Here is a 13,463-nt window from a genome sequence, read left to right as displayed (position 1 = left end):
GCTTTTTTGACCGAGCTTCTCACCTAAGCACCAGCGAATGGCAGCATGGAATTCTCTCCACGCCGTCCGTGCAGCTGGTCCCTTAGCTCCGGGCTCTGACTTGCTATGTCCCTTTGTCCTCCCCAACAGGGCATGAAACCAAGGCTCTGCTGAACAACAGCGGGCCCCGCTACAAGCGCAGCAAGCTGGAGAGGCAGATGAACTGCGACGTGCTGTGGTGTGTCCTGCTCCTTGTTTGCATGTCTCTGTTTTCAGCAGTCGGTAAGTCTCCTAGATGGATTGGAAATGAGTGGGGGCCAGGCACAGTGGCTCGTGCCCATAATCCTAGCACTTTGGGAGGCCGAGGCGGGCGGATCACTTGAGGTCAGAAGTTGGTGACCAGCTGGCCAACATGGTGAAATCCCATCTCTACTAAAAATACAAACAAATTGTGCCTGTAGTCCCAGCTACTCGGGAGGCTGAGGTAGGAGAATGGCTTGAACCCGGGAGGGGGAGGTTGCAGCGAGCTGAGATTACACCACTGCACTCCAGCCTGGGTGAGAGAGTGAGATTCTGTTTCCAGAAAAAAAAAGAAAGAAAGAAATGAGTGGGCTCCAGGTGAGCTTGGTGGGCCGCTCCCAAACGTGCAAACCTAGCACTCAAAAGTTAAAACCCCAGTTTTTCACTGACTTGAACTCAAGGGCAGCCTGCATCAGCACAGGCCACATGGAAACACCTGGGTGAATGGACATGGCAGAGTATAGCTATCCCTCGGTATCCATGGGGTATTGGTTCCAGGACTCCCCCTCCATAACAAAATCTTCAGATGCTCAAGTCCCTGTTATGAAGTGGAATAGTATTTGCATATAACCTACCTATATACCCTCCTCTATACTTTAAATCAGCAGTCCCCAACCTTTTTGGCACCAAGGACTGGTTTTATGAAGACATTTTTTCCACGGATGTGGGGGTAGCGGGGGATATGGTTTAGGGATGAAACTGTTCCACCTCAGATCATCAGGCACCAGTTAGATTCTCATCAGGAGCGTGCAACCTAGATCCCTCCCATGCACAATTCATAGTAGGGTTCGTGCTCCTGTGAGAATCGAATGCTAGGTTGGTGCTCCTGTGAAAATCGAATGCTGCCGCTGATCTGACAGGGGACGGAGCTCAGGTGGGAATGCTTACTCACCTGCCACTCACCTCCAGCTGTGCCACCCGGCTCCTAACAGGCCATGGACCAGTACCAGTCTGCAGCCTGGGGGTTAGGGACCCCTGCTTTAAATCACCTCTAGGTTGCTTATAATGCCTAATACAATGCAAATGTCATGTAAATAATGGTTATACTGTGTTGTTTAGGGAATACACACATATAATTTTTTTCTCCTAATACTTTTGGTCCATGGTTCGTTGAATCCACGGATATGGAACCCACAGATACTGAGGGCTGACTGTAATGTTATTTTCTGAACTGACAATTTCTTAGTGGAAGAATGCTTTCATCACAGCAGTGGTGGTAATTCCAGGGGAAGAAGTATCAGTAAGCTGGTGCCGAACTAACGCTAATAGCAGGAGAAGCACAAATGTTACTAATGGGAACTTCATGAAAAGAGAAACAAAAAATGGCTTTGGATCCTAAGAAGGGACTAGCAGTTAGGTTCCATGTAGGGCCACACCAGGTGGGTGCGATGTGGTCTCAGCCCAGCGGCATGAGTTACAGATGTACGGGACATGAAAAAGGCTTCTGTGACCAGACAGGTGTGGGTCCAGTGGATTAGGCAATATGCACTACCGTTGGCTTCCCAGAGCTTCCCATATGTGAATTGTGAATCTCAGGAAAGGACAATAATGGCAGTGTCTGAGCCTACTGACTGTTTTTTTGCTGCGCATTTCATGAGGCTCGTATTTCTTGAGATGTGTGTTAAGAAATTCTGTCTTGGCGCCTCACACTGTCAGCTGCCAACACGCGGGTAGCTCTGTGTTGGGACAAGTGGTGCCACTTAGCACCAACAATGGGAAACTCTCAGTGTAAGGAAGAGACCAAGTCCCACCTCCTTCCTGAAGTTGGGTCGGAGGTGCCAAGAACATTGTGTTTTCGCTTTCTGACATGGCAAAGCTGACTAAGAAAATCAAATGTGCTTGCATCAGGTAACAAATATTAAAGTTTTGCTTTAATATATGCTAGCAATGTTCTTATTTTTCCATTGGATGAATGACATTTCTCTTTGAACATTACTACAGGACATGGATTGTGGATATGGCGGTATCAAGAGAAGAAGTCATTATTTTATGTCCCCAAGTCTGATGGAAGCTCCTTATCCCCAGTCACAGCTGCAGTTTACTCATTTTTAACAATGATAATAGTTCTGCAGGTAACAATACTAAGTATCGTACAATAATTGCTTTACTTTTATGAACAGAACTTAAAATCATCATAGTCTGCTCAGAATTTCCTATAAATTCTGCATCTAGGAAGACGGCAAATATATCTACCTGGAGTTCTGCCTTTTATTTTTCAGCCTAAATAACCTTTGGGATCTTTCCTTGGGTGATTTTTAAGTTAAAATTCTCCTTTTCTGTTCTTAAGATTCTTGTGCTTTGAGGGTTTGGTTTGGGTCACTGTTTTCATTTTGTTATTTTTCTTTTCAGTTACTTTTTTAAAAAAAATAGATTTTATTTTGGGATAATTTTAAGGTTTACAGAAAAGCTGCAAAAGTCATTGCAACTTTTCTGTAAATCTTAAAATTATTCCAAAATAAAATTTAGTTTCCTAAATAAATTTTACAGAGAGCTTCCATGCATCCCTCACCCAGTTTCCCCTAATGTGAACATATTACATTGTCATGCGACATTGTGAAAACTAAGAAGCCAACTTTAGTCCTTCACTTTGTTTTTTTTCTTTTTTCTTTTTCTTTTTTTTTTTAGACAGAGTCTCGCTTTGTCGCCAGGCTGGAGTACAGTGACATGATCTTGGCTCACTGCAACCTCCACTTCCTGGGTTCAAGCAATTATCTTGCCTCAGCCTCCCGAGTAGCTGGGATTACAGGTGCATGCCACACACCTGGCTAATTTTTGTATTTTTAGTAGAGATGGGGTTTCACCATGTTGGCCAGGCTGGTCTTGAACTCCTGACCTCAAATGATCCACCCACCTCGGCCTCCCAAAGTGCTGGGATGACAGGCGTGAGCCACTGCACCCGGCCTAGTCCTTTGCTTTGAACAAAACTCCAGACTGCTTTCAGATCCCACTAGTCCTTCCATAAATGTGCTTTTTCTCCTCCAGGATTTAGTTGAGGTTTTCCACATTGCATTTATCTGCACTTGCTATTGTTACTCTTATTAATTCGCATGCCTCCCTGACACCTCCCAGTCAATGCCTGGCTATCTATGCCCAGAAAGGTCTGTGAAAGAGTGGGGAGGGTCCCAGAGTCCAGAGGATGAGGGGGCAGTGGCGTCACTACCCACCTTCCTGGGAACTGAGTGACCAGAGGACATTGGCTCAGCCTTTGCCTAGGAGGGAACCTTTGCTGTCTCTTATATGTGCTTCATACAACAGGAAACAGTCTTATTTAACTGTCTAAATTAGTTTTTTAAATAAATGCAAATTTTGTTCTAGCCTTGAGTTAGGACTGTAGTTGGTGTTTCATTAACGTACTTCAGTTCCCAGGAGAACCCAGTTAGTTTATGTATGATATTCTGAGTCTGTAAACATTAGTTAAATACTGTTACTCTACAAAAATAAATGAGTAAGTAAACATTAATTTCGAGGAGAATTGTTCTTAAATTATGAAGGTATCACTGAATATTTTACTCAAAGCCTCTTTCCCTTTCCTCTGCATTGTACAAGAAGAGCACAGAATCACAAGGCCAGCATCTGAAAAAAGACTGTTGTTGTGTTTGCACTGCCCCCTGAACTTGGGGTTGTATCCCTGGGAGATGGGACCCCAGGGAAAGCCTGGGGGTCGAATGCCACCATGGAGTGTGGTGCGAGGTGACCTTGCTTATGAGGACTGACTGTGCCATGATTTTTTTTTTCTCTTTTCTCTCTTTCCTGTCCTAGCCTCTCTCAAGCACAACTTGCTTGCTTCTATCCAAGCCATGGGTACCATACTTCCAGATACGATAGTGGATCCCCACCCTGCAGCTGCTCCATAAGCTGTCCTAGTTTATTCTCTTTGCCAATACTCTAATACTTTTCCAATACTGACTCTAAACCAACCTATTTAAGCTCTTAAAGGTACAGTATAGTCCCTACTTTCTTGTGGTTGTAGTCATTTGTTATTTAAATAGATTGAGTAATTCCCCAGCTCCCTGGTCCTCGTGGTCATTCATCCTGTGTGCCTTGTCTCTTCCAGGTTTTGATCCCAATTTCCTTATATGTTTCCATTGAAATTGTTAAAGCATGCCAAGTGTACTTCATTAACCAGGACATGCAGTTGTATGACGAAGAAACAGACTCGCAGCTGCAGTGCCGAGCTCTGAACATCACGGAAGACTTAGGGCAGATACAGTACATTTTCTCAGATAAAACTGGCACTTTGACAGAGAATAAGATGGTTTTCCGAAGATGCACTGTGTCTGGTGTAGAATATTCTCATGATGCAAATGGTGAGTCTGGGGGTGTGGGGCTCCCAACCCAGGCTGAACCAGAAAGCTGCCCTATCCAGAGCTGCTTGGAGACACACACACACACACACACACACACACACACACAGGCTTCAGGGATTACTGATTTTCAAGGGAGTATAAAGATGTGGCTGTCAGAGCAGCTCAGGTGCCTGAAGCCCGGTGCTATTTATAGAGCAGGCACTGGCACGGCCGCCCGCCCTGTTCCTGCAGTGTCTGGGGTGTCAGGCATCTGCCTAAGCAATCAGGCAAGCCACCCGCAAGGAGCTCACTCCCAAGGCATCCGGTCCCCTTGCTCTGCCACACCAAGGGACAGAGATGTCTCTGTTGTCACCCATCCATTTTCTAGTTGTAAAATCCTCAGAAGGGCACTGGCTAATTCATGCTTCATTCTCTCCCCTGGAACAGTGTTCCTGGGAACTGGAAAGATGAATCGCCTCACTCCCAATTATTGAAGCGGTCCCCACTCCCACCTCTCCCTTCCTTATCTGTGGCTGCCTCCTTCCAACCTGGTGCCTCTGGGGAGACACCAGCTTCCGAAACCCAGGATGTGACTGCAGCCAGCGCCCCGCCCCAGCCAGGAGAGAGCGTGGACCAGGGTCCCCGCCACGGCTGTGCCTGGGGCTGCAGCGACCCAGGGGTGAGCACCCTGCACTGCAGCCTGGGGTCCATTTCCTGCCTATGATAGAAACAGAGTCCATGCTACAGAAACAGCAAATTAAAACCGGACAGAGGGAATGCAAGCGGGCATGACTAGGAAGCTGCTCTTTAGAAGGATTTGGTGGGAGGCATCTGTTGGTTACCTGACACTTTTGTGAGATTTATAAAACCAAGGATTATCATGATAGCCACAGTCTTCCTCAACACAAAATGAAAGCAGTCATAGTAAACAGAAGGCAGAGGAAATTACCCACTTTGTTTAAAGTTTTATTTGCCACCCAAAATAGATAATCAGTGACAGTACTCCATCCACTCGCCCGCCCTCCCTCCCACCAGCCTCCTTCGGCCTCCCTCTCCTCTGTTTTTCCCTTCTCCTACCCTCCTCTCCTCTCCTCTCCCTCCTTCCTCCCCTTCCCCTCCCATAGCTGCTAAACCTGGTACAGCACAGTGCATTGTGTGCTCTTCTCAAAAACAGAACTCAGCAGCAGAGTCCTGAGGGGATCAGAGACCCGGGCAGTCGGTTCTACAGCAGCCCTTAAAGCCGAGATCCAGTTTCAGATAGACACGAGGAATAGGTTTTGAGATCTGTTGCACAGCCAGGTGACCAGAGGCAATAAGAATGTATTATACATTTCAAAATGACTGAGAGAGTAAATTTTAACTGTCTCACCATAAAAACATGATAGGTGAGCAAAGTGACAGATTTGTTAATTAGCATGATTTAATCATGCCACATTGTACACATATATCAGAACATCACATTGCACCCCATAAATGTATACAATGCTGATTTATCCATTAATAATCATAATACATTTAAAAGATAATAATCAAGTTGGAAGCTCAGGCTCCCTGGGGCAGGATCCCAACTAAGATTACAGAAAGATTCTGACAGTTGCCAAATGCTACCATAAAACCAGAGGATTTCCTTGCCTCAAGACACAGGGAGCTTCCTGGTGATTAATGAAACCACGTACATCTCAGCAGCGTGTTTCAGAGAAGTGCCTGGATCAGCTATTGACAGGCACCCAGGCAAGGGGCGTCATCAGCCAGTTATCTTATGATCTGACCTCTCCAGATCTCACTCATAAAGGAGTTCAGATGGACTCTGAGCCCCAAGCCCTGCTCACGTACCAGAACCGGCTGTGGAAGCCTTGGGTATGCCCCCTCTGACAGCTTGGCCTGATGACCTGGAGCTGGCTGGCTGTGCATGCCCAGGAGGGGGCATTACCTGCTCCTGGGCCTCATCTTCCCTGAGGACATGGAAGGCATCCTTGGGGTCACTGCCGATCAGAAACTGCTTCAGAACACCAACACACCAGCCATGGCCCCCACAGCCTCTGAGGGAAGGAGGGGGCCCTGAAGAATGGCTCCATGGAGCTCCGGATGTGCAGGACCACTGCTGGGGGAGGGTGGGATGGGCCTGTCCACTTTCTTGGAGGCTGAAGCCCAGCCCCTCACCTCATGCTGGACAGAGTCATGTGTCCAGGTTTTGTGTGTCCTTGCTTACGGTGCACTGGGCTGATGTCACCCGAGAGCTGGTGAGATATTTCCAGGGTGTCTTCTCCTGGAATTAGGATCTGCCTGAGTTGGAATCCTGGCATTGGCAAGTACTCGGCCTTGTGAAGGTGGGAAGGTGACTTCCCCTTTTTTATCCCCATTTTTCTCATCTCTCACAGAGGATCTGTTAAGAAATGCCCCGTATAGGGCCTGGTCCACGCGGCTGGCCAGATCCATAGGTATCTCCTTCTCCAGCCTCTTGACAGGCCCCTGCTGCTTTGACTCAGCACCATGCCTGTGCTTGAAGCTCTGATTAAACGCTTGTTCTGATGAGTAATCCTCATGAATGGTCTCCATTTTGCTCATCCACAGTGAAACAAGCTGTCCTCCCTGGGTAAAACCCAGAAAACTGGTTCAGAGCCATGAGTTAGCAAGAAGCCGCAGCGCAGGCACCTCTGAAGGGGATTTACCCAGCGTTCACCGGGTCATGGGGAATTTGCTCAGCAGGGGCCCCTATAGGCTTTTGCGCAACATCACGGTCAAGATCATCTTGGATGGAGTTTCAAAGCTGAGTCCAAACCCTAGCTGTAGGGGTCCAAGCTGTGCAATCTAGGAGTGTGAGCCCCCCTATGCCATAGCATTTCATCCAGAGAGGAGCAGACGGTGGCCACCATCCATGTGGGCAACGAGCTCAGCACCAGGTGAGCACCGTCATCCCAGCATGACTGGAAGGCCCGCCACCCTCTGTCCTGCCTCCCTCCCCTGGCCACTTGCCACCCTACCCCATGTACACCTAGGCTCTACCTGAAGAGACCGGCTGGATGTCAACCCTTTCCCCTTCCCCTAAGTCATGCCACCTTAGAAAGCTCCTTACGTTCTCTGAGATGAAAGTCAGTCTTCTCATCTGTGAAACTGAGTTGAGAATATCAACCTCCCCAGGTTGCAGCTGACTGAGGATGTTCTCTGTCCCTTGCTATTAGAGAGCAAGGGTGGTGAATCCTCTGGGGCTGCCGCGCCGGAAGCCTCGCGGAACCTAAAACACACTGAATGGGTTCTCTCCGCCCAGGCTTCCCCCATGATGCCTCACTCTGCACCCTCTCCCCACAGCGCAGCGTCTGGCCAGGTACCAGGAGGCAGACTCGGAGGAGGAGGAGGTGGTGCCCAGAGGGGGCTCGGTGTCCCAGCGTGGCAGCATCGGGAGCCACCAGAGTGTCCGGGTGGTGCACAGAACCCAGAGCACCAAGTCCCACCGGCGCACGGGCAGCCGGGCCGAGGCCAAGAGGGCCAGCATGCTGTCCAAGCACACGGCCTTCAGCAGCCCCATGGTGAGTGTACAGGGCCTCCTGCTAGGGCGCTGCCACATCTCTTCCCCATTTTCACCATCACCGTCTCATGGAAGGTGTCTATATTTAATCCTACAAATACACTGTCGCTGGGCGGCTTGGCTCTACTCAGCAGAAGCTTTTCTGGCCAACACTTTCTCTCCACTGTTGTCTTTTCCAAGACACTGACATGGCCCCTTTGCATGGCTTCTAAGGCTGGTTGATTGCTGGCAAGTCACCCAGAAAGGGTGACAAAGAGGAAGCCCATGCTGCCAAATGAAGCAAATAAAACCTCAGGACAAGATGACAACCGCTAAAAAGCAAAGCCAACCCCTCCCAAGGGAGTTTTAATTAGATGAGCCCAAATCCATAAAATACTTTCTGCCTGGCCTTGTCAGCCGCCTAGACATTAATGGACCACCATCATCCAGCAGGGAGAGGCGCAGAAGTGAGCAATAACCTCTGAAAGAGCCTTTCACTTCTGAAATGTTTTACCGATGCAGCAGAGAGGATGAATCCCCCTTGCTTACTCTGTGGTGGCCCCATTCTCTCATGTGCTTCTAAACCCACAGAGAAGCTGCCATCTAAATAGGGCTGATTTAGAGTTTTGGACACTGATTGGTGGGTTTCCACAGGACGCCTGGGAGTGGGGGCTCTCACGCTTGGCAGGAGGGAGGCTGCATTGGAACCAGGTTTCCTGACAGCATTTTTCAGTATGAGTCAAGAGTATTTAAAGTATTCAAACTTTCTTCTCCAGCAATTTAGCGATTCAGCCAAGGAATGCTACATATGGAAGTTTATCAATGTGTAATTTACATCAGCAAAACTGAAAGAAATTTAAATATCCAGTGATAAAGGGATGGTCAAATAAATGATGAAATGTCCATTTTCAAGTTGTTAAAATGTGTTTTTATATAATTCTTAAAAGCCTGGGAAAGTTCAGACAATTAATAATGTTTTGGAGAAAATGGAAACCACCAATATGTATATAAAATATTTTGATAGTGTAAAATTTAAATGTAGAGGGAAAAGACTAGAGGGCAATGCTGAAGCACGTTTTTCACAAAGTAGATAGAAGCTATGTATATTTTGTGCTATTAAAATTGTAAGCAATTTACAATTATAAAATGACATATATGTATAGGACAGATGAAGTTCTGTTTACAGCTTATAATAAAATCAGAGTACCTTAAATAGTCACCCCCCAAGATCCTCGGCAGGCTACTGGGTGGGACTCACTGCCAGCCTCCCTTTCTCCCCAGGAGAAGGACATCACACCCGACCCAAAGCTGCTGGAGAAAGTGAGTGAGTGTGACAAGAGCCTAGCCGTGGCGAGGCACCAGGAGCACCCGCTGGCCCACCTCTCGCCTGAGCTGTCTGACGTCTTTGATTTCTTCATCGCACTCACCATCTGCAACACAGTCGTCGTCACGTCCCCGGATCAGCCACGAACAAAGGCAAGTTATGGAGGATCCCTGAGCTTGACCTTGACCTTCTGTGCTGCGGGCCATGGTTGTCAGTCCTCCTGAGGGCAGGCACCCTTCCCTCTCCTGCAGCAAGCGCTCTTAGCACATCATGACCTAAGGGGATGCAGTGGAGTGCTTCATACTGGGCAGAACAGTGCTTGTGGTTCTGCAGCGTTAGCCCCAGGCTGCAGTGGGCAGGGGCTATGGTTGGGGCCAAGCGGGAGGGGACAGCCCACCAGAGATGACTTCTGAGCCTGGGAGGGGAGGGACACAGGGCAGCCAGCTAGGCCAGCTTCAGGTAGGCAGGTGGGTGTGTGGAGGCCCTGCCTGCCTGGGTCCTTCCTTCGCTGACTGGCCTGGGGCAGGGCCGGAGGGAGGCTGCCCAGGACAACCTCCCTGAGCCTCAGGGTCCCAGATCCACACAGGAGAGAGGACAAGACAGGCCAGGGGCCCAGCTTCTGGGACGAGGAGCTTGCACATGGACCCTGACTCTACCAGCCATGCAGCTGGAGACACATTGGCCTCCTCCCTGTGCCTGGGGTGCCTGCCTGGGCCTCGGGGCCATGGGGAGGATTTATGGGGCATCAAAGATTGTTCTTCAATGAAAAGCAGTCGAGAATCGATCAGAGGCTACTTAGGATACTGGATATATAGCAATGCTCAAATTGGTTTTGGTTCAGTCTGAAATTAAGGTTTTCTTCTGAGAGACCAAAGGTTGCACGTGTGAAAGCTTGTCTATCACCCAGTGCACCCCAGAAAGCCCTGCAGTGGGCTAGGCAGTGTAGGGGGCACGGAAGCGTGATATGCATATGGAACCAGGCAGTTTTGAATGTTGAATGGGGTGGGTGTGTGTCATAGACCTCCCAGCCCCCGACTCTCCCAGGATCCCTTCCCAGCCTCCTGGGTCTGCCCTTCCAGCAGGTTCCTCAGCAGGCGATGTGGGGTGAACAAGGTGGCCTGTATTTTCTCTGCTGCGGCAGCATGTCTGGCAGTACCTGGACCCAGTGACTCCCAAGTGGACAGGCCTGCCACTCAGAGACCAGCAGGCTTGAGGCTTATGCCGGCAGCTCTGGGCTGGAGCTGCTTCCCAAAGCCACAGTTCATCTCCTGGCTGCCTCAGCATCTCCCATCTGGCCTCTGGGCTCTGCCCCCAGCATTAAAAACCCTTCTGGTGTGTATCCCTGCAGAAGTGCCCCTTTTCTGGGCTAGACCCTGACTGACAGATGTTAAATGAAGGGTGAGAGATGGCAGCATCATTGAGGCTTGTGCTGAAGGTTACACGGCTTGAGTTCCACCTAGGGAACAGCCTATCAATCACCCACATTCAGGCTGCAGGTGAACATGTCTCTGGGTGCATTTCTGTTCCCACATATTGGTTGGTGAGCGCCACCTTCGAGGACATTTGGAGCCAGCAGAGATTGCTGTGCAGGTGCCTGTGTCTCCCAGCTGGCTATGTAGCATATTTAAAGTCATAGCAAGACCAAAGGAAAAGCACCTGTATCAAAATCTGGCTCTATGCACCTTGCTTTACCAAACACCTGATTTTTCTGGAGGCTGTTACTGTAATGCACAACTTAGGATGTGATGGTAAAATTGCAGTTTTAAGAATTGCTAATTCAGTATTTTGGTTGTTTTTGACATTTGTTCTTTCAATAAAGAGCAAGAAAAAAGCATGGCTCTGTTGCTCTATCATTGAGCTTTTTGAAACTTTAACAATTTGTGTGTGTGTGTGTGTGTGTGTAATTCATTTTGTTTCTTACTATAGTGGTTAAAATATTGTTTCAATGTTTGGGATCTTCAATTTGTCAGTGTATTTAATGCACTTAGAAAGATTATTTGGGGACTGGAAATGTGATTTGTATATTAAGTTTTTATAGATATAATTCAAAGGGAGTATAAACTGATGGTTTGTTAAGTGGCTTTTTAATTGGAAAAAAAATGCCCAGTTTTGTGCCAGGCAATGGTGAGCCTGCTCCCCTGAGCTGTTTTTTGCAAAGCAAGGGGACACTGTAATGCAGGGACAGCCCCAAACAAAGCCTGCAGGTGCCACCAGCAGCAACTCCCCTGCATACATCCAGGCCTCACTGATGGGCCCTCGGCAATCACGTTCTGAAAGAATCTTGCATAACCTTTGTTTAAGAGAAGTGGAAGAAGCCGACGGATGATCTCAAGAAAGGAGTACTGTCTCTGCTTGCAATTTCTTTTTTTTTTATTATTATTATACTTTAAGTTTTAGGATACATGTGCACAACATGTTTATTGCAGCACTATTCTGCTTGCAATTTCAATGCATGCCTGAAATCTGGGAAATGGGAAATCTGTGCTCTGAGACCCCAGTGGGGAAGTCAAGGTCATTGTTCCTCCAAGTGCCTGGAGCATCCTGTGGGAACCAGGGTGGGGCCTCTGGGGAACATAGCAGTTCCCTCACCTGCCTTCTGACCATTTCTCTTGCAGGTGAGGGTGAGGTTTGAGCCGAAGTCCCCCGTGAAGACGATAGAAGACTTCCTGCGGAGGTTCACACCCAGCTGCCTGACCTCAGGCTGCAGCAGCATCGGGAGCCTGGCCACCAACAAGTCCAACCACAAGTTGGGCTCCAACTTCCTGTCCACCCCGTCCAGCGACGGCATGCTTCTCAGGCTGGAGGAGAGGCTGGGCCAGCCCACCTCGGCCATCGCCAGCAATGGCTACAGCAGCCAGGCGGACAACTGGGCCTCGGAGCTTGCTCAGGAGCAGAAGTCAGAGTGCGAGCTGCGGTACGAGGCGGAGAGCCCGGATGAGGCGGCACTGGTGTATGCAGCCAGAGCCTACAACTGCGTGCTTGTGGAGCGGCTGCATGACCAAGTGTCAGTGGAGCTGCCCCACCTGGGCAGGCTCACCTTCGAGCTCCTGCACACACTGGGTTTCGACTCCATCCGCAAGAGGATGTCAGTGGTGGTCCGACACCCGCTTACCGATGAGATCAACGTCTACACCAAGGGGGCCGACTCAGTGGTCATGGATCTCCTGCAGCCCTGCTCTTCAGGTACCCCCACCCCTGCCCAGCTGCACCCCAGCTCGGGGGAGGAGGCCCTGAGAAATATCCCCACCCAATTCCTTCTCTTGAGTAAAATGATTTTCATTAATCCTTTTCCAAAAGCAGTGCCCATTGGAGAATTGCATGGTTTCTTCAGATCCCTGTTTGCCTGTTTGAAGGGTTTGGACTAGGAAGTATTCAGGGGGCTTCCGTGCCTGCACACCCCCACCTCCAAGAACTGGGGTGTCAGAGGATACTTGAAGAGTGTCAGGTTTTAAATTTGAACAATGAAGGTCGAGAATCTAGACTAGTAGCTCGAGAAAGATCTTCCCGCCCTGTGGATCTGGTGCAGCTAAGAGATCCAGGCCACAGTTTATGGGGCTGCCTTAGGCCACAGTGGCGGCCCAGGAAGTGAGGGCTGCTTTGGGCCACAGTGGGGGCCCAGGAAGTGAGGGATGCTGGCCTCGCCCACTGCCCTCTGTTCTGGCACTTGGGAGGGGAAGGGCCGAGCCTCCCTCATAAAGCGAACCTGGCCACCCACCTCTCCCTCTGTGCTCAGAGGACGGAGGAGTGCAGCCTCACCTCCAGGGAACTGAACTGGGTGGAGGTGAGGAGGCTGCAGGAGCCTAGGGGCCCCGCTGAGGCTCTACTGCCTGCCACAGGCTTCCTATTTGCTGCACCTTGGAAGCAGCTCTGGGCAGCAGCTGCTGGGAAATGCTATAAGCCGGATGCTCCCTTCTGGAGCTCCGAGTTGGAGCTAGGGAGTACTTTACCTCCCACTGGCCTTTCTTGCCAGTATCTCAGTGCCTCAGGAGAGGACCCCTGGCACAGAAGCCCAGGACCACTCATGATGGAGAATTGGATGGGAGGAAGAGTTTCATACAGGAAATCCATGTCC

The 13,463-nt window shown here is 49.4% G+C and overlaps 1 protein-coding gene across 2 annotated transcripts in view; it reads left to right on the top strand.

The window, feature by feature from the left end:
• ATP10A (ATPase phospholipid transporting 10A (putative)) overlaps window positions 1-13,463 on the top strand; it is a 191,587-nt gene that overhangs the window by 143,481 nt on the left and 34,643 nt on the right. For both annotated transcript variants that reach the window (XM_063640219.1, XM_055278452.2), the window contains 6 exons: window positions 130-261; window positions 2,221-2,351; window positions 4,334-4,586; window positions 7,872-8,089; window positions 9,349-9,543; window positions 12,007-12,574. In XM_063640219.1, coding sequence (XP_063496289.1) covers window positions 130-261; window positions 2,221-2,351; window positions 4,334-4,586; window positions 7,872-8,089; window positions 9,349-9,543; window positions 12,007-12,574 — 1,497 coding nt within the window. The remainder of the gene's footprint in view (window positions 1-129; window positions 262-2,220; window positions 2,352-4,333; window positions 4,587-7,871; window positions 8,090-9,348; window positions 9,544-12,006; window positions 12,575-13,463) is intronic.

The sequence above is a fragment of the Symphalangus syndactylus genome, chromosome 5 (assembly GCF_028878055.3).
Source record: "Symphalangus syndactylus isolate Jambi chromosome 5, NHGRI_mSymSyn1-v2.1_pri, whole genome shotgun sequence".
In the NCBI taxonomy this organism is placed as follows: domain Eukaryota; kingdom Metazoa; phylum Chordata; class Mammalia; order Primates; family Hylobatidae; genus Symphalangus; species Symphalangus syndactylus.
The sequence above is the reverse complement of the archived record's forward strand: the minus strand, read 5'-3'. Positions and strand labels throughout refer to the sequence as shown.